We start from the raw sequence: 20,228 nt of genomic DNA, 5'->3' as shown, positions 1-20,228 counted from the left end.
ATGCGAGAAGTGGTGCCGTAGGCTATTTATTAGCAGGCATTACATCTTTTAACGTGTTCGAGAATTCCAACACGCAAAATTAAGGTACCGTCCAGGTACTCCGAGTAGATGACTGACTCATGTGCTTGAAATCGTCGCAGTTCTAGTAGGACGGAGTCTAGGCGATGGTTCTGGCTCTTCTCTTTATTTATAGTTGACTGCTCAAGACATGTTCTAAAACTGCAGTCCGTCTATTATTATAAATTGAATCTATGATGAGTCACTGGCCTAAAGCGGGCTTGCTTGCTTGCTAGACTTCGCTTGTACCAACCCACGTATGCCGAGCCGCAGTTCAGCTTAAAAAAAGCTTCATGTTTAATCTGCAAGCCAAGTTTATTGCCATGGTTTATACTGTATATATAAGGCGGTAGTCTGACATCATGTGTACTCATAGAAGAAGCACAAGAATGGAATTCGGATCTTCGATAACGGGCTCGTTTTACTTTTAAAATGGCGGGGGAGATTCTAGGTTCTCGATGGGCACCAAAGGCTAGCTTACTTGTCCTTTATCATATACGTTTCTTGGATGTTCGAGGCTTCCGTGCCGTTGAAGCGACGCCTCTCTTACGGGCCGGCTCCGCCTCCTCGTCCTCTCCCTTCTCCGCCTTCCACTCCTCCAGCAACTCCTTTGCCACCCTGCGGACATTTGTTTCTGGTTCCCAGCTTTCCTCCGTCGATCCCAGCCACTGAATCAGGTATGCCCGGCCACGGCCTGACTTGCGCTCACGCTTGATTTTGAACATATACCACAGATCCGGGTCCTCGACGTATATTTCGCGGCCGCCAATATTCTTCCAATACTTAAAGTACGCATTCGGTGCGTCCAACATGATGTCTTCTTCTTGAGCCCAAGTGCGGGACGACTTGGGGTCGCCTGCAGCCCATACAATCTCAAGCTCGAATTTGTTAGGGTCGTCTTTCAGTGGTCGATGACTGTGGATAGAGTGAAATGAATACTCGGGTTCTTTGTCGAGTTCACTCGTGTCATCGGCCGTTGCCAAATCGCTTCTTTCCGGGAGCCGTAGACGTCTGGAGCCTTCACCCAGTAGCTGCGCGGCAGATGCCGCATCATAATCATCATCATCATGAAGCCCAGCGTCCACTGGGCTTTCGTCCCTTGTGGCCTGATCACACGCGGGCAAGATGTCATCAAGATTTAGCGTCATCTGTTCGTTCTCATCTAGTGTTTCGGCGTCACTTGCGTCTTCATTCCTCACTGGAGACGGTGAGAGGCTTAGTTGGTCTTCGTGGGATGCTTTGAAAACCGGTTCTGGTGATTCTTCCGTCGCTTGAGCCATCGGATTTGACACACTGGGGGTTATTGGTGTGTCAAAATCGGTCTCAAAGTCTCGCAAGTCTCGTAAATGGGGGAGGGTTGAGCCCTTGGGCCGCGACAGCCATAATGAGTCTGTCAGCCCGCTGGTGGATTGTTTGGGCGACAGCGGCTTCCTGACACCCGTCGGCGACCGCGATGTCTTCCTGAGCGACTTTGCAGAGCGTTGCTTTTTCGAGAGGCCCACCGTGAACAACGACAACTGACTCTGGGACGGCGTTTCTGTATCGTCTTCATCGGCCGACCCAGCTTTGGCCAGGCCTCGCCCAGGACGTGAGTTTGGCGTTTCTGGTAATGGCATTAGCACTTGATTCACTGCTCGGCATTTCCAACAGAGTCACTGACTATCCACAGTCTCACACAGCGCATTTTGCGCCGTCTTTTGCTTGGATGTTGAAGACAGCCCCAACGACGACCGACTGCGCGACGACCTGAAAACAGATGTCATATTGGAACTATTTGGGGCAGAGATAATGGTAAAGCACAAAATCTGAGAGCAAGCTTGGGTCGTGGGAATTCTGATGACTACATTGTACGAAACAAATAACACTGTTGTACTCAGTCGGTTCGTTTATCGTCACCAGCTAAACATCCAGGACTTGTGACGTGATGCAAGACACGTTGAGTACCGGAAAATCTTCGGCAATAAATTTAGCAATGCTAAATTCCCGACATTTAACACCAAAGGCCAACCATGTAACCCTAGAAAGGCTAAAATAACCCAAACGAAACAATAACAACTAACTACCTAGTTAGTTAACCATGCCATAACATAAATACAATCCATATGTTCCCATGCTGTCCTCTTTATACTTCTTCCATAACACCAGTTCCGATTGCCTTTCTATACTTTGTGCCAGGGAAGCGGCTCTTCGGGGAGACTGGAATACCTTTCCAACGACTGTTTTTCCCATGACACTCGATGCCCGAGATCTTCTTCATCTGATGTGCACTCCGGGTTTCCGGACATGTACGCCGGGATGCCGACCGTCTTCCACCGCAACTTGCTGCGCATCTTCCGGATTTTCTTGGACGAGCAAATGACGCAGTTGCGTGGGCTTGTGTTCTGGCCAAAGCACAGCAAGCCCTCCTTGCCATCGCCTGCTATGTTGTCGATAGCTTGGCGACTCAGCTTGCTCAGCTTGACAGTCTTGATCTCGAGCAGTACCGCCATAGTGCCTGCCTTGATGCTGGGGTCTGCGTTTTCCTTGACTCCCTGTGGAACGCAGTGCTCGCATCCCCAGTTGCTAAAGGTAATGTAGCCAGCCTTGGACTCTATGCGCGCCGAGTCCTTGTACATGGAGCCATCAGGAGCAAAGATGCTGCTGGGGTACTCGGCGTAACCTTGGCGGCTTGGTAGCCAGCGTTTTGGCCCAGACGAAACGACGAGAATGTAGTCAACGTTGTTCTTTTTTGAGCGCGATGCGTCTCGCAGATCCTCAATTGGTTGTTGGCCATGGGCGGCGGACTTTCTCCTGAAGATGCGTCGTGCAAGGTGGATGGGAGAACTCAGTGATTGTATCATATTTATGCTCGAGATTTGGAAAACTATCAATGTACTGCAACAATGAAGCAGCTGAAAAAAAAGTTCTCCAGTGTAGAAAGAAGAATGAGGGGTAGTATGAGGTGGTCAAAGTGAAGAGCAAGACTGAAGTCTACCGACAGACCTACTATTATATAGTTGCTACTTTTGTATTCTGCGAGCATGTCGATCATCGACACAAGAATAGCATCACAACGTGGATGATGCGGATGTCTTGGAACCTCTCACTCAAAGCCCTTGTTTTACCGCACCTTATGCATCTTGGCGATGCGACCCATTGGTTATCCCTACAGCCAAACAGCTCCCTTGCTATCTTTGTCCTCAATCCAGGCGACTAAGGCTAACAATGGTGTCGCGAAAACAATGGCCAAGTTGTTTTTTGAGCTGTCCCAACGACACAATAGCCCAGATCTTCACCGCCAGTTCAGAGCATGGCAGATATAGACGATATAGACCTGTACACATGTATACAGGTACAACACCGCATGCTTTGTGTCTTGTTTCAGCTGCCGTTCGAACCATGCATATATTAAAAGGTTCACAGCGCAGCTCATGCTGAGTGGGCGATAGCCACGCTTGGTCGGTATGATCCCTTGCGCTGGGAGTAAAGGTCGAGGCCGCTGTGTCTCAATCAATCAGTGAGCAGAGGCCAGAATCAAGGAGCACCTTGTGTATTTGCCTTCCAGTGATGAAATGCATACTTATCTCGAGTTCCGAAATAAAACTATATCAATTCCGTCTAAATCTTGTTTTTCCTCGTGTCCATCTATATATACCCCTTACGCAGAGCCACGCACCTCCTCCAGGCACTTCTTGATTGAAGCTAGAAGACGAGTAACCTCGTCTTCTGTACCGATTGTGATTCTGAGGCAGCCCAAGCAGCCGTGTTCCTTACCCCTGAACCGCACTACAACACCCTTCTCCTCGGCCAGACGTGTGTATATGGCCTGCGCGACAGTGTTATCCGGCTCGCCCTGGGCGTTGAGCATCTCATATAGCAAAAAGTTGCTGTCAACACCGCCACGGAGACGGCCAACCCCAGCAATCTTGGGCAATTCTTCCGTCAGGCGTTGGCGCTGGGCGAGAATCTTTGCACGGTTGTCCCGCATGATGGAAAGGCCAGTGGACACGGCATATTGTGCCAGGGCGCTAGTAGGTGAAGATATGTTGTAAGGGGCCTTCAAGCTGTTCAGGAGGCGGGCAATGGGAGGAGAGGTGAAGGCAGCACCAAGACGAATTCCAGCCATGCCAAAAGCCTTCGATAGTGTCTGCATGACAATCAAGTTGGGAAATTCCAGCACATACTCGGCAAGTGAAGCACTGTCATCTGAGAAATCAATGTATGCCTCGTCTACGACAACAATTCCGTTCCAGGTGGGGTGGTTGAGAACCTGGGTGATGTCATCCTTGGATAACAGGGAGCCAGTGGGGTTGCCCGGCGAGCAAAAGTAGGCGACCTTGATATCCTTTTCCTCGCTGAGAGTCTTGATTATAGCAGGGACGTCAAGGCCAAACGTCGGTGCAGCAAGGAGGGGAACCTTGACAATATCAAGATCATTGACCTGGGCCGAGACAGCGTACATTCCATAAGTAGGAGGGCAAGTTAATATGCGGTCTTTGGCGGGGATGCAAAAGCACCGAAGCACAGCATCAATGGCCTCATCGCTGCCGACACCGCAAAACAGGTTTTCGGCACGGAGTGTCTTGGAGGTGTGAGCATGGGTGTTACGCAACTGGCACAGCAGTTCCTTCAAAGGCTCCTGGTGGGGGTCTGGGTATCTATGCAGGCCAAGGAAGTCGTCGCTGGAAAGAAGAGAGTCACTGGGAAGATTGGTCGTAGTGAGCGAAGGGCCAAAGGCGTTCTCATTTGCGTCCAAGAGAATGTTTTTGCCGTCGTCCTTGTAGTCACTAACACAGAGCATCAAAGTTAGCAGGCCACTGGGGCTCTATAGCCAGGGGACATGATATTATGAAAGACGAACTCGCGAGCGCAGCGGTACGGCTGAAGCGCAAGGATGTTTGGACGCGCGCAGGTTTCCAGGTTGAAGGGCGACATGATGGGCAATTGACGGTGAATCAGACAAACAGATGGCGGGATGGATGAGAGAGACAAGCCACCATGGGCAACGTATCGGCGGTGGGAAATATATATATACTATGGAGTACCCGAGTTCCTCGCCAATTCAGAGTCAAAGGTTGGCGACTGACGTAGGCGGGGTGACTCATGTACTATAGATGCAAAACCTCGATGAAACCTTTGCTGGAGTGGTGGATATGTTTTTATCGGGGGTATGAACTAACTGATCTTGGAAGCGTTACACAGCAACATTGTGTTGAGCTTGTAGTCATCAATTACAGTAGGGTTAGCCATCAGGGGTTTGTCGTGTATTGAGAACAAGCAATGTCCATAATCCTGAGCAAATAGAAACTCAACAAGATTTGGATCTCTGTCGAGACGCAGTACCAAACCCAGGAATATGATATCAATCAATTTCCAAAGGCTTTCTTGCACACCGTCACACTTTTTGTCAGGTTGATCGTGCTGACGCCACACAGCGCCACAGGCTGGCGCTCTCTTAAAAGACTAACCAGGCTGAACTAGACCTGACCCACCCTGCGCCTTCTGCACTTTTTTATTGGTCCAAAGCAATGCGCGTCTGCTGCAAACCTGCATCTTCCCTTGTGGCAAGGTTCAACCAGAACTTGCCTCCAGCAACACTACGAAAGCGAAGCTTGAAGCCATCCCGACGCGCCCATTTCTATTTGTACTTGTACACTGCATCGCAGCCTTGAATCTGACCTGACCGGCTCACGAAACCGGTTGTTAGTGGCTCGTCAGCCTCACGTTGGATCGCCAGAATTTGCTGTGTCTCCGAGAACGGGCCACACGCTCAGGGCCATAACATTTGCCTACACACGTTGGATTCGTCCTATTTTCTTGACTATACTGTACTCTGTCGTTTTTTTTATTGTCCTGATCGCGCGCTGATTGGCGACCCTGCATGCGAGCAAGAAGAGCCTAGGAACAGCCGAATATTATCGCGAATTACGCAGCCCAATTCGCCTGTCGCAAAGTCCGACTATCAACCGCGACATTCTCTCCCAGCCTCAAGGAACTGCCACATGGCATGTTCTGAACTTGGGCTACCTGTGCCAACTTGTCTCTCGTTTATTTCTTGTCGCCAACGCTGGCCCGTCGCACCTCTTCACGAAGCACTGTCGTAGCCGCTTAATTCGCCAGCCTTGCGCGTGCAGTCCTGGAACACCATTAGCTCTCGTGTGCGCCCCAACTTTGCGGCTGCAACATATCTGGATTACTGGCCGCCTCATTCGAACAGCGCATCAGACACATCTAACTCGACGCCAAAATGTATCAAAACCCGGCCGGATTCTTTCCGGGCGCGCCGTCCAGCTCGCCCGGTGGGTTCAACCCGCAACAACACCCGCAAAACCCGCAAATTCAGCCCGGAGGACAGCCCGGGAACACCATGATGTTTAATCCTCAGCAATTCCAGAATATGGGCGGCCAAAACTTCATGCCTGGAAACCCGGCCATGATGGGGGCCCAAGGTGGCATGATGCAGAACCCGGGTATGCAACCAATGGCTGCCAACGGCCAGCCCAGTATGTGACTAGATTCCTCCCAATTCGCGCGACAGCGTGATCGAGCGCATGAGGCTCGATCGCGCCCATATCTTTCTGCGGAAGCACTGGCTGCGACACGGATGTGTGTCACAGTGCGCGTGGCTGTATACTAACAATTCTCGATAGGATTTCCGAACACACAGTTTCAAGGACAGCCCTTCCCCGCGAGTACGCCGTCGCCGTCAAACACGCAGCAACCTTTCAACCAAAACTTCATGATGGGGAATTCGATCGGATTTCCAGGTGGCAACCCCCAGATACAAGGCCAGTCCCCCGCCATGCAACAACGGCACGGCATGCCTCAAAATGCTATGCCCGGACAGATGAACATGGGGACACCACAAAGGCCCGTGAGCGTTGCTTCCCAAGGGACTCCTACGCCAATGCAAAAATCGCAGTTTGCGGCACCTCCCACCCAACCTCAGGCGACCATGCAACCGCCTACCACTCAACCAAACGCAAACATAACGACCCCCCAAACACCCACCTTTCCAAGTTTTGCGGGACCGACGCCTGCAGGACAGCCTGCCGCATCTCCGGTATCACATAGCCCGAGATCCGAAGCATTGCAAAAGGAAAGGTTCTCTGTATTGCTTGATATCAACCAAGAGTTACTTTATGAAGCCATCCAGCTGCAGTACACACTGGCCGAGGCTAAGAAAGAAGGCGACAAGGTTTTGGAGGAAGAGGCCAGCAAAGATAACAACCAGTAAGTATTATCTATTGTTTTGTTTGTTTTTTTCATCGAAACCTTGATGTGGCACATGAGCTAACAAATCCCAGATGTTTGAGGCGATTGAGCTCAAACCTGCAATATCTTGCTGGTCTAGCTGATCCCAAGTTGAAGGGTTTACCTCGGCCAAGTCTCCTGACGCCTCCCCCGTTGAATCTTAACTTGCGTCTTAGAATCAGCCCCTTTGGCATTGATGGGGAGAACGCGCCCAGTATAGATGCTGTGGGTGAGCGGATGGAGCGTGATAAGCTGATCAGAGAGTTGTACTCTAAGCTACAGGCGTGTTTCCCAGGCATGGACCCCAGTAAGGAAATTGCCTTTAACAATACACGTGCACCGGGTGGCCAACCTCACGGTACTCCTCAATCACAGGCACAGCCTCACCTCCACCAGCAGGGCCAAAATCAGGGTCAATCACAACATCAGCCGCAGCCTCTGCAACAAAATCCCAAGGTCGTGAATAAGCCCCCGGTGCAGCACCAACAACATCCTAATAAGCCGCCCACGCCACAGCCGTCGGGCCAAGCCCCACATCACGCGCCCCAGGGCCAACCCACTCCTCAGCAACAGGCAAAACAACTGCCGGGTCAGCAGCAACCACAGGCCCAGCACCAGCAGATGCGCAACATGAACCAGCAGCCTCAACTGCCGCCGCAGCAAATGATGCCGCAGCAACTGAGTGCCCAGCAACGGCAAATGATGGCGATCCAGCAGCAAATGGCGCACATGGGCGCAATGAATCCCATGGGCCAGGTCCCCCACACACAAATGGGACACATGCCGCAAATGGGCCACCAGATGGGCCATATGCCCATGAACACAATGCCAATGGGGCAGATGCCTATGGGGCAAATGCAGGGCATGGCGCCCATGAATTCCATGCAGCACCAGATGCCACCGCAAATGCACATGGGGCAGATGGGCATGATGGGCGGGGGTATGGGCCAGTTTGAACATATGGGCCAGATGAACCCGATGCAAATGGGGTCCATGGGCGGCATGGGGCAAATACCGGGGCCGTCTAGCATGCAGCAGCGGCCGCCGATGCCAGGCCAGGGTGGCGGGGGCTCGGGCATGTCTTAGGACGACATGACGGCAGAGGGATCCGAGACGCAAAGCTGGCTGGCGGGGAATGTATGAAGTGGGTGTGGGTGTGGACGTGGAGTGGTTTAGTGTTTGGTTAGTGATGGCCATTGACGCGGGTCGGTTGAACTGGACAGTTGGCCGGTTCTTCCTTGGCTGGCTATCAGTGGGTGAATGATTAGCGTGGGCGGGCGGGTGAATAGCATTCATTGTATTGTTCAAGTGAACTATGTAAACATGTTTGTACATAAGTAGACGCTCCGGCTGATACAGACGGGCTTTGCCTTTAGGTTTTTTTTTTTTTTTTGGCGCATTGTTTATTGTTGGTGTTGGTGTCAGTGATGGATGATGAGACGGGGGTTTAAGCATTGGCCTGTGAATCCGTGCGTATTCTCTCTCAAGGCAACGAAGCGCGGCTATCTCGGTATCGCATCCGTTTCTGGGCTACGGTCTGAGGTTACGGGGGAGGAGAGGAGTGTCGATCAATCTGTAGACGAATGGACGAGAAAGAGGTTTTCTTTTTTCTCTTTTTTTTTTTCTTTTTTTCTCGTTTGGCATGGCGAGGCCGATTCGATGATGCGCTTCCATGCATGGATGCATGCATGAATGAATGGACGGATGCATCTGCATTTTGCATTTTGCATGTGTAGTTGAGCAGAGTTGATCAAGACATGGCTTGTGAGCCGGAGTATCTCCGGCTAATACATGGCTGTCAGACGGGTGTGTCGCGAGGCGATCTGTGCAGGCGGTGGAGCTGTCATGGACCTCAGTCCGCCCATATATACGTGTGTAGTTATTAGGGATTCAACGTCTGGGAATCTGTCGCGGGGCCATCGAGTATGGCATGACGTTGGGCCTTTTGCCGTGGACGCAGCATTGCATAATACCGTTCAACCAAACCAACTAACTAGTTCACTTGATCTGGGCAAGATTGGTGTTAGAGGATGGATGGTCAACTATAATAAGCCCTAACTAAGACGCAGAAGCAGCAGTCGATGAGAAACAAACGAGCATATCTGAAGCAGAGAAACTCAGAAACAAGCAGGCTTCAAGTATAAATGGACGTCTGGCGGGGAGGGGGCCGGATGGGTGGATATTGGTGTCAATTATCAGACCCCTAAAGGTCCAGACGGATCTGATATAACAGGACTTGGGGGGGGGGGGGGGGGATAAAATAGCCGATGATCCTCCTTTTCTGCGCTCTGGAGCAGGAGGCAAGTCTGGACAAGCATATATCAAAGCGGCATTGGGTGAGCGTGCTTGAAAATTGAAACCGGCGGACCTCCCTTGGCCAGTAGCCGCGGGCACCTGGTGCTGGTGGCCATATGCAGCGTGTACCTACCACGCTAGACAGGTTGGCAGTGATGGCAGACAGGGTGAAGTGGGAGAGGAGAAGACAGGTCTGCGGTGAATATAACCAACTACATGTATGTATATGTATGAATGTGTAAGAGATGGCCGCGAACTAGGGTGTGAGGGGAGGGACAGCAGCAGGGGTAAAAGGAGTCCCGAAATGCTGCAGCAGCCAGCCAATGGGCGCAAGGAAGTAGGGGCTCGGGGTTCTGAGACCCTGGGAGGCAGAGGCAGAGGCACAATTTGGCTGTTCTCCTTTCGGGGAGAGGAGAGGTGAGCAGCTGGCTATAGAGTGTAGGTAGGTATTGTAAATCTCGTGCATTAAGCTTTATTACGCTTCGCTGCGCTTGTGCACTGTCCACGCCAGCCAGCCCTGGTCTCTGGTGTTTTATCTTGTGGAATTCCCTTTGCACGATATCTCGAGCTGGGACGACAGGCTGACAGAAAGACTGAACTGGCTGGTCCTCCTTTTGGCTGCCGTGGGTTGAATATTGGCGATTTCTGCCTGTGCCTGTCTTTTTTATTTTTCATTATTAATTTTTTTGCCCGGCACGTCTCCTCCACGAACTACCTGGTCTCTCTCTTTCTCGCTCTGCATTGAAGCCCTTCTTCGTTTCTATTTACGCTTCACCCTGATCGATACTATGATGCCTTGAATCTAAAATTACACCCGCCCAAGAAACACCGCTCTTGCTACCGTCTCCTCCCGCCTTCACCATCGCCTCGATCTCGCGCGTACTGTCTCTCCGCCACTTGGCCCGCCCCATCTTCGCGTATTCTTTATTGTCGTAACTAGCCAGCCAGCCATATTGCGCCTCTCGTCCGTTTCAGCCAAACCCGCCGCCTCGAGCCAGCATCTCGCCTCGCGCCTTGGGCCTGCCCGCCTGGCTTCACGGCCGGCCTTCTCTCTCTCCTCCTCACACCACACACACAGTTTGCTGCGAGCTCTCGGCTGTACAGTCGCTCCCTCGAAACAAAAAGAAAAATGGCAGCGTCAAATCCCGCCCTTCCAAACGCAGTCTACCCGTCAATCCGAGACCGCATCAAAAACCTCCAGTCCGGGGCCAGCGCTTCTCTGAAACTTGCGACGTCTGATGCCACGACTGTTTCCGCCTCTGTTTCTGCCCTTAATAAAGACTCGGCCACCACACCTAAGACGAGTCCTCGCAAATCCCCAGCCTCACCATCCGTCCAATCCCTCTCACCAGTCCGCCCGTCCCAACACCACAAACCAAGCGAGACCACGGCATTTAAATTTCCCGCCGCCTCTACCTCTGAGATCACCACAAGCTCAAGCCCATCCCCCCCAGATACCATTCCCGAGGATCCTCTCACCATCGAGCCCTCGCCACAGGAGACCACTGCGCCGTTAATACCAAAGCCCGAGAGCGACGACGCCGGCCGCTCCCCGTCACCAGCCTCCAAGCCTGAAGTGCCGCAACAAACAATTCAGGAGCCCGAACCAGAAGACGAAGCGCCAGAATCCCCACATGACCAACAACCAGTCTCCATGGAGGCTTTTGATCAGCCGCAGAAAAAGCAATATCAGCCTGATGCTTACTCGCCGGGCGCTTACTCGCAGCACGCCGAGAGATCGCCCCTTGGAATCACACCCCCCGATTCGCCAAAGACAAAACTATCCATAGATACCGACAAAACCTCAGCTATAGACCTCCACCATGCAACAAGCGAGCTCCAGACACCCACAACTGCCAGTCCGGCCAAGACCTCTGGGCTTGACCTTGTTTCCCTCGCGACCGAGCTTCAGATGACTGCCGACAGTGTAGATTCTGACGTAGAACTGCGAATATCTACACCGAGTCTCCAGACAGTTGACTTCAACTCTCAGTCCCCAGTATCAGATATATCCCGAAACTCACACAGTAGCGACGCGAAACCCCACCTGGATAACGCAAGTGTTTCTGAGGCTGTAGAGGTGGATGATGCCCACGTGACGACTGACGACCCCGAGAGCGACCTGGACGAGGCCGTCGAGGACATCATCAAACGGGCCGTTCAGAAAGCCGTGCTTGAAGTGGATTCAGAAGCATCGTCTCCCGTGGGAGCCATCAGCCATCCATCTCTGGAAGACGAAGCAATGAGTCCGGTGTATCCTGTTGGGCTTGACCCTTCAAATTTAGATGATGCTGAGGATGTGAATGCTTTATCTCGAAAACAGACCAGTGAATCGGTGCCACCAACAAAACACAAAAGCATTGACGCGGCAAGCTTACATGAGACTGAAACCGAAGCTCCCAACCTTGAAACCTCTATCCTCAAGGATTCAAAGTTCGACGACCCAGACCGAGCTAGCCAGGCTTTGTCAGTTGGCGAGACTTCTCATGATCTTGGCCATGATCACGAGACTCAGACCCACAACTCTGGCGGCGATTCCTATGTGCTGCCTGCCGTTCAATACACCGAGTCTCCAAAACACCACGAATACACTTCCCACGATGAGGCACTCGATCTTCCGACCAGCCGGGAAATTGAGCTCTATGACATGGAGCATGCGAGTGAACGACTTATTCTCGAGACCACCCATCAGGAATCCCGGTCCCGTACCCTGACGCCGGAGCCCAGCGCTGGTCTGAATTTGGAGATTGATCAGATCGAGCCCATGTTAGGACTCCATGTTGACGCTCCGCCATCTCCATCACCAATCACGGACAACGGTATTATAAACATTCCAGGAACTTTGGATGAGGAGCTTGAACGCGCCTCCCTGAGATCCCCGTCGCTGCCAGACTCCTGCGAATCTATTATCGAATCACCTACAATGGACATCGACTATCCCTTGCAGGATATCCCTTTATCGCCAGATTCATCTGACCAAAGAGCCGGAAGGGAAGATGTAATCGATGTTTCTTCCTCCCCTGGCGGCTCTTCACAGCCTATAGCTACGGGAATAGCGATGTCAAGAGGCTCTGCTCAACTTTACACGTCCATTTCAAAACCCAAGGGTCTCGAAGTGATAACAGAAGGGAACGATCAAACTGACGGCGAGGAAACTGACGAGGTTGACTGGGAGAAGCTCCAACTGAAAGAAGCGGCCACCCCAAAAACACCCGGCGACGATGATGTAGGCAATCTACCGAACAGTCTTTTTCCACGTGGTCACGAGTATGCTAACTTTAATAACTATCTAGACTACTGCGCTTCTTCTTGCGCGTCTGGAACAAGAAAATGCAAAGCTGTCTGTGAAACCCCATGGAGTCCAAAACCCTGATCACCAGGTACCATCAAGTAGCCAAAAGACTCCAGCTGAACAGAGACGCAAGTCTCGGCCTCCCTCCATGGCGCAGCTGCGTAAAATGGTGCGCAGCCCGGTCCCTCAAAACCTTCGGTACTCCCAAATCGAAATGCCTCAGATGACCGACTTGGAGTTTTATGCTGCAATCGTCCAAGACTACCAGCAAGCCGCGGCGCGCTTTCCGACATTACTTTCCCACAAGATCCGCAAAGGCATTCCACCCCCTCTTCGTGGCGTCGTCTGGCAGAGCATGGCAGGCGCTCGCGATACTGAGTTAGAGGACAAGTTTGACGAGCTTTGCAAGCAAGACAGCCCGTACGAGCGCATCATCAGCAAGGATCTCGGCCGCAGCTTCCCTGGGGTAGACATGTTCCGCGATCCCGATGGCGAAGGACAGAAGAAGCTGGGTCGCGTGCTCAAGTGCCTGAGTGTGTACGACCCCAAGATCGGGTATTGTCAAGGGCTGGCCTTTGTGGTTGGCCCGCTATTGATGCATATGCCTGATAAGCAGGCATTTTGTGTTCTTGTCCGGTAAGCTGGACACTGTTGAAGGGCCACATGCTACACGAACGGAGCTAACAATTCTATTATAGGCTAATGGAGCACTACGACCTGCGGTCTAGTTATCAACCAGACCTTGCAGGACTCCACGCTCGAATCTTCCAGTTCCGCAGCCTGTTGCAGACCATGGTGCCCGCAGTGGCCAAGCACCTGGAGGACCTCCAGGTGGAAGCTGCGTATGTATCGCAGTGGTTCCTCAGTGTCTTTGCAGTCACGTGCCCACTGCCGATGCTGTTCCGCATGTACGATGTTCTTTTTGCAGAGGGGGCACACGAGACGCTCATGCGCGTGGCTCTGTCGCTGATGAAGAAGAACGAGGCGCGGATCCTGGCGTGCCGCGAGATGGAAGACGCCATGCAGCTGCTGCTGTCGCGGGGCCTCTGGGACTGCTACCGCTACAATGCCGACGAGTTTGTCGACGAGTTTGTGGCACTCTCAGATGCAGTCACCCGCGAAAAGCTGCAGGCGCTGGAAGAAGCTTATCGCGAACAGCCGTCTGAACGAGTCGCTTCTGCACCAGCGTCCTCTGCCTCGCTGTCACAGACCCCCCGTCCTTCTGGATCGTCCAATGGAACGCCCAAAATAGCTGCAGTATCTGCTGCGGCATCTCGCTTCATTGGCCGCATTTGGGCTGCTAATTACAACCCACCAAACCCTGGGACACAGGGCCCCACTTCTGATCCAGGGGCACCGACTTTAACCTCTCCCCCTGATTCCAATTCTGCGCCAACCTCCCCATCGCAAGGGGACGCGGGACTGAGATTTGGCCTGGGATCTGGCCTGGGCCTGGGAATCCTCACAGGCACTACTGGTCCGCCTACTGGACCTGGATCTACACCAACCTCATCTTCCTCTGTGCCCACTAGTGGCGCCCCCTCGTCAACTGCGTCAACTGCCTCTGAACCTCCCTCTGCCCCTGTTGTTCCCTCGGCGGGCAATGCCAAATCGTCCGTTGAGGTTGTGCCTGCATCTCATCCGCCGCCAACACAACTTCCTTCTTCCTCTTCTGCTGGCGTTGGCTCCAATACTCTCAGTCCCGGTCCTGCGCCCACGTCGCGTCCGCTGAGCATGTTGCATCGTAGTGCAAGTAAGCAGAGCCTGGCCAGCACCCTGAATTCCATGGAGGCGGCCAGCAACTCCAGCATTCTCAGCTCAGCGTCCACCACGTCTACGTCCACCGAAGCTACTACCGTCTCCATTTCCTCGCACGACTCCATTTCTGTCGAGTCTACGGCAACCGTGCTCCCTCCCGCAACCAAGGTTGCGCCGGCGACAGCAGCATCCACTAATGTCAAGTCCGCGAGCATCCTATCAACGTCCAAGAACCAGACCGATGAACGATATCTACACAACCAGATCGAAGACCTTTTGGCCGCCCTGACACAACTGCAGCTTAACCACGCTATCCTGTCTTCTGAACTTGAAAAGGAGCGAGACGAGCGTGAGGAAGACAAGCGGGCTGTGCAGACATTTATCAGCGGACTACGTCAACAGCAGGAATCATCAGATGAAGCCAAGCCCGACGCATACCTCGACCAACATGCCGATCTGTTCCTTACCGTCGAGAAGCGATTTGCCCTAGGCGACACCAGCGACGACGTCGACGACGACAACAAGCCGGCTGCATCGCCGACAACAGGAATGTCCAAGGCCGACCTGGAAGACGAACTGCGCTCTGCCCAAGATCAGATGAATGCGGCCAAATCCCAGTCGCAAGAATTCCAACGCAAGATTTACGCGTTAGACAACGAAGTCACCTCGCTCCGCGATCAGCTCAAGGACAGCCAAACCCGCATGCGCACCATGCACCAGGACAAACAGCGCATGGAGAAGCAACTACAGACTATGCGACTATCTCGTGGCACCGCACCGACAAACTCTATCAACGTTGCGACTGGCGCTGCCGAAACCATCCGAAATGCTTTTAATGCAGCCGCCGGCGTGCCCGGTGCGGACGGCGACAAGGCCGGCGGCTCTGGGCTTCGCGAGCTTCGGCTCGGCCGCGGCCCACCGTCGCCCTCGCCATCGCAAACACAGTTCTCCCGACGTGCCTCGTCTGTCCGCACCCGCGACTCGGTGGCGCTCTCAGCAGCCACAGCGGCCGGGGCCACGCCGACAAGCGAGCAGGATGCGCTGCTTCTGCAGCTCGTCCAGGCCAAGACGGGCGAGGCCATGGCCAAGCAGGAGGTCGAGGAGCTGCGGCAAAAGATTGACTCGCTTAAGAAGCAGTACGGCGTCTCAGACATGCATACGCCGAACCGCACAAACACGGCGGCCAGTGCGCCGGTGAGCAACGCCGGCGGTGGCGGTGGGTTTTGGGGCGGATGGCGCCGTTAGCGGATGCGTGGCGGATGGATGGATGGCGCATGATGCATTGTATTGCAGCGTGTTAAATCACATGCATCATGCATCCTACGGCGCGGCTTTGTGGCTGCCGCTGTCCTGTACTGCCCTTGGTGCCCTGCCGCTTGCCGACTCCCTGCAGGCATGGAAGGTCGGCGTTTCTTTTGGCGACAACGGTCGATGATGACTACCACGAGAACATGTTGACTGACGAACGACTTAACTATTACCCCTTTCTATCTTCCCCGTATACATACAACTCCGAAACCTTATACCCAAGGAGCAGAGCCAGGCTTCTACCAACACTGTACTTCCCCCTCCCCCCTTCTTTGGCTGTACCCTTCTACTATGCTGTCTTTTTTTTTTCCTTTCGAAGCGTTTAAACACTTGCATCTCATTCATGTTTATTATTAATAACTATCTTATTTTTGGTTCTTTTCTGTGGTACGCGTCTTTTTTATAGTCACAAACACGGCCATTTGCGTTCTCCTCTCTCGGGGGAGTCGAAGATGATGATCCAGGTCAGCCGCATGCAGAATACATGTTTTGCAGTCTTTTTTTTTTTTGAAACAGATGTCAGACAGTGACAGAGAGGTGGTAGTTGGATGCTGTTCGTGTGTATGCATGTGTAAGTACATACACATGTACATTCTGGTCCCAGAGTTCGTTCGGAACGCTCTGTCCACCTGGCGGCCAGCGACCCGAGAGCCCAAGAACCTTGTCTTTTGTGGGCTGCGGGCCGCCTTCACGAACAGGCAAATAGCAAAGAAGAGCCTGTTTGGGAAGTGTTTTGGGTTGCCCATGCCATGTAGCGCACGGCGGGCCAGTGGTCTGGGCTGGGGCTTGGAGGAAGCAAGCAATGAAGGGACTCGGGTGGAACTACAGGTCTGTAACTATACATTTCTCAAAGGTCTGTAGATTTACACAGATTGTTCTCAGGCTTCCGCCGATTCATGTGTGAGAGAGCCCGTCGATAAGCCGGCGTGGTGTTGTGATCTCGGCTCGTTGCTTCTTTATCACATGCAAATCCTGCCCTGCTGTAGGATGCAGCCGCACGAGATCAGCAGGAAACGAACGTCTTTTACGACTGCCCCTCTTCTGTAAAGGATGGTGCCTATCTGCGTCGATAATCCAGGGTGAAATTGAAATGGCTTGAAGACGCGGGACGGGAAGACCAGAGCGTAGAGTTATGCTGTAGTTTGTTCTCACTAACTATATAAATGCCTCCATGCGTAATCGATACTTGCTATCTCCGGCTTCTTTGGGCCAGGCCGGCTGTCGGGGTCTCTGGTGGCAGCTGCCACGCAGTCAAAGTACCGGGTACTCGTGCTTACGGAGAATTTTGGTGGAGAGCCAGCTAGAGGCCATGTACCCAGTACCTCTGTTGTCTTGGGTGCAGTGGGTCTTGGCTCCTCTCACGGGCGGCATGTCTCTGATGGAGAGTTTCAGGCTCTCGTTGCTGGTGGTTTGATGTGATCTTGTGAGGCCGGTAAGATGACAACATACAGGACGTAAACACATGAATAGCCATAAGCTCACCAAATCACTGCGTGCAATAGAATAGCTAGATATTTTATGTGTGCACATCTCAGCTTGTGCTGTGAATAAAGTCACGCTCAAGCTGTGCTGGCTGACAAAAACGCAGCTACCACGGACCGAGATTCAACAAGCCCAACGCCAGAGCTCCAAAGCTGGCAAGAGCTCAGGCAAGCTGGCATCAACCAACCACCCAGCTAGGCAAGTGCCTGCGGTTGTTTTAACTATCTTGAGCTAACACTAACGAAGCAAGTGCTCGGGCTTGTTTCTATCCCAATTGGCAGCTTCCCCAGTTGCGTGTAATACAATGGATAGACATTTAGATAGTTAGTGGCGGCCTCTGTGGAAACTACCAGCAGCACCGTCCGTGAGAGTGCGATTGTCATCAATCACATCAACCACCATCCAAGTTGTTGCCCTCCTGTGTCCAATTGTCCGGCCGGTAAAAAAAGCAGCGTTTAATATGTATGCATCCTCCTCCTTCCCCTTCAGCTGAGCCCATGCGAGCCAGGTAGAGCCCACTTTGCCTCTTAGTTGCTCCCTCCCCTACATTCGCCTGTGGCATTAGTTATTGCCTGTGTTGTCTTCCCCCCTTCTGTTTCCGACTGTCCCTGTGTCTCTGTCTCTGGGCTCTGGCCTCTGTTTTCGCAGCAACTACCCAAACTGCAAAACCAGAAACCCACATTCTGGCAAAGCTCCTTCCTTCCTCCCTCCTTCTCTCTTTTTTTTTCTCTCGCCTCTCCTTCCTCTCTTCTTTCCCTCCTGCAAAACCCACCGGAAGACCACCTAAACCGCCAATCTTCATCTTCATATTCATATCGCCGCCTATTTTACTTTGCACGCACTCACTGCCGCCCGTTCCAGCGCCCTGATATCGTTGTTGCTCCAGAGCTCGTGACTCATTTCCTTCTTTGCACGCATCCACATCCACAATGGCTGATGCTAAGATTAGTAAGGTATGTTGCTTCTGCCCTCTCTCTCTCTCTTCGTCTTGCCCCCGCCTGGCCTGCCACGTCCATCTGATCCAGCCCGAGACGCCCGCCGCTCGGTGCTTTGCGAGAGAGGCCAGCTGATTGCTCCCGTTCTAACGAGCCATGAATCCAGTTTCATATCTCTATCCTGCCCGCCGCCGCCGCCCCTTGCCTCGTTGATATTGCGGCATCTGATACCGCCAACGCAATCATCACCACATTCCCCTCTCCGTGGGTGTGCTTCTCGCTAGAGCTGCCAATCCGGGCTTGAAAGACCGCATTATCCGTACCCCTCACTACAGCCAGATCACCTGCCGTCATTTCTATTGCATCATCGGATGCCGCCCACGTCTCCACCGCCACACCACCACCGCTCATGCTAACCTGCTCTCTCTAATAGCCCCCAAGCCTGCAGGCGAGACCTTCAGCTCTTACTTCCAGTATCTTCTGTCGTGGAACAACCCCCGTGAGTAGCCCATTCCCGTGCCTCTGTTTTTTTTTCTTCACCACTTATCAGCTCGACGAACCCCACTTGACCCCTGTCATGTTTATCTGCGTGCTTCTTGTTATCTAACAGCTGTTCACAGGCGACTCCGGCATTGCCTACGGCTCGATTGTCACTGCCATCATCCTGTTCAGATGTATTGATGTCCTGCGCTATGCCTTCAAGCTCACCTACCTGACTCTCGCTGTTACTGTTGCCGCCGAGGTTCTGGGCAAGCTGGCTATTGGCAACGGCTTGACTTCCCAGATGCGCCCGCACAAGTACTGGACCATTTCTCGTGATGCCACCGAGGCCATGGCCAGCGATCTTCATGAGCTTGCCAACTTCATTTCCACCGAGTCCCAGAAGATCATCTACGTTGAGAACGTCTACGTCTCTGGTGCCGTAAGTCGACTGTCCATTTTCCAAGTTTGTGTACCAAAGGATCACCCACAAACTAACAGCCCTGTTCGCATATTTAGGCCCTCATTGGTGCTTTCCTGTCCTACCACCTTGTCAAAGTTCTTCCCTACTGGGCTCTGGGCATCATGACCGTTAGCGCCATCTTCTTCGGTCCCTTGGTCTACCGCGAGAACCAGGAGGTTATTGACGCCCAGATTGACAAGCTCTACGCCCTGATTGCCCAGAAGAACGCCGAGCTGCGCAAGACTGCCACCGAACTCACTGTTCAGGCTGGTGACGTTGCCAAGCAGCACTTTGGCAACTTGTCCACCAAGGCCCAGTCCATGCTGCGTGGCCATGCCGAGAAGATCAAGGTTGACGACTTCCCTGCCGCCCCCACTAGCGAGCTAAAGAAGGAGGTTGCTGAGCAGAAGTCCGTCGAGGTTCCCGAGGCCGAGCCCCTGCTGGCTTAAGCTGGTTCAACTTGTATCTTCGCAGCCGTATAATGCGCCATGTATCCTGCTCTGTGAAATACTAAAAAAGACAACAATTTCCACCAAAGAAACCCTGCTCCGGCCTCGTGCATGGTGCCACGTCTGAACTCAGGCCCTAAACATCCGGCCGAACATGCAACTGTTTCTCGGTTGACCTATGGTATCCCCGGGTTCTTCGGGTTCCCTGCAAGACAAAAAAAATGCCAACCCTGTACAATTGTCCAATTGCAGCCGACACTTTTCTACCTTCGCCTGCATAGGGATTGATTCCAGAACTGCATCTCCCGAAACCATGCTAGTGGCAATCCCGCGCTACCTCCTAGCCACCTCTCTCTCTTTGTCTCTTGTTATGTCACCAATGTTTCCTGTGCTTTATTGCCTTTACTCCCCTCCCCCCCTTCTTTTCTTTTTGCGTGTCATTATTCCCCATGATTTCTGTGTCGTTTTGAGTTAGC

General features: G+C 52.8%; 6 protein-coding genes across 6 annotated transcripts; 3 read left to right on the top strand and 3 right to left on the bottom strand.

Annotated features, from left to right (window-relative positions):
- Nucleotides 1-548: 548 nt before the first annotated feature.
- On the bottom strand, nt 549-1,820 carry BROUX77_002734 (uncharacterized protein; the record flags this gene model as incomplete). Its single annotated transcript, XM_073747307.1, has 2 exons — nt 549-1,660; nt 1,718-1,820. 2 exons carry the CDS (start codon nt 1,818-1,820, stop codon nt 549-551), a joined length of 1,215 nt encoding a protein of 404 aa, XP_073607816.1.
- Nucleotides 1,821-2,216: 396 nt separating this feature from the next.
- Nucleotides 2,217-2,897, bottom strand: BROUX77_002733 (uncharacterized protein; the record flags this gene model as incomplete). Its single annotated transcript, XM_073747306.1, has 1 exon — nt 2,217-2,897. The coding sequence occupies one exon, from the start codon at nt 2,895-2,897 to the stop codon at nt 2,217-2,219; it is 681 nt and encodes a 226-aa protein (XP_073607815.1).
- A 797-nt stretch (nt 2,898-3,694) lies between these two features.
- BROUX77_002732 (uncharacterized protein) lies at nt 3,695-4,971 on the bottom strand (the record flags this gene model as incomplete). The annotated part of the gene is made up of 2 exons (XM_073747305.1): nt 3,695-4,853; nt 4,898-4,971. The coding sequence occupies 2 exons, from the start codon at nt 4,969-4,971 to the stop codon at nt 3,695-3,697; spliced, it is 1,233 nt and encodes a 410-aa protein (XP_073607814.1).
- A 1,312-nt stretch (nt 4,972-6,283) lies between these two features.
- On the top strand, nt 6,284-8,376 carry BROUX77_002731 (uncharacterized protein; the record flags this gene model as incomplete). Its single annotated transcript, XM_073747304.1, has 3 exons — nt 6,284-6,539; nt 6,687-7,269; nt 7,344-8,376. The coding sequence occupies 3 exons, from the start codon at nt 6,284-6,286 to the stop codon at nt 8,374-8,376; spliced, it is 1,872 nt and encodes a 623-aa protein (XP_073607813.1).
- Nucleotides 8,377-10,714: 2,338 nt separating this feature from the next.
- BROUX77_002730 (uncharacterized protein) lies at nt 10,715-15,880 on the top strand (the record flags this gene model as incomplete). The annotated part of the gene is made up of 3 exons (XM_073747303.1): nt 10,715-12,811; nt 12,879-13,513; nt 13,576-15,880. 3 exons carry the CDS (start codon nt 10,715-10,717, stop codon nt 15,878-15,880), a joined length of 5,037 nt encoding a protein of 1,678 aa, XP_073607812.1.
- Nucleotides 15,881-18,354: 2,474 nt separating this feature from the next.
- BROUX77_002729 (uncharacterized protein) lies at nt 18,355-19,752 on the top strand (the record flags this gene model as incomplete). The annotated part of the gene is made up of 4 exons (XM_073747302.1): nt 18,355-18,373; nt 18,794-18,859; nt 18,981-19,282; nt 19,360-19,752. The coding sequence occupies 4 exons, from the start codon at nt 18,355-18,357 to the stop codon at nt 19,750-19,752; spliced, it is 780 nt and encodes a 259-aa protein (XP_073607811.1).
- Between the last annotated feature and the right edge of the window lie 476 nt (nt 19,753-20,228).

The sequence above is a fragment of the Berkeleyomyces rouxiae genome (assembly GCF_048999995.1).
Source record: "Berkeleyomyces rouxiae strain 22BRR77 chromosome Unknown BrBRR77_ptg000002l, whole genome shotgun sequence".
In the NCBI taxonomy this organism is placed as follows: Eukaryota; Fungi; Ascomycota; class Sordariomycetes; order Microascales; family Ceratocystidaceae; genus Berkeleyomyces; species Berkeleyomyces rouxiae.
The sequence above is the reverse complement of the archived record's forward strand: the minus strand, read 5'-3'. Positions and strand labels throughout refer to the sequence as shown.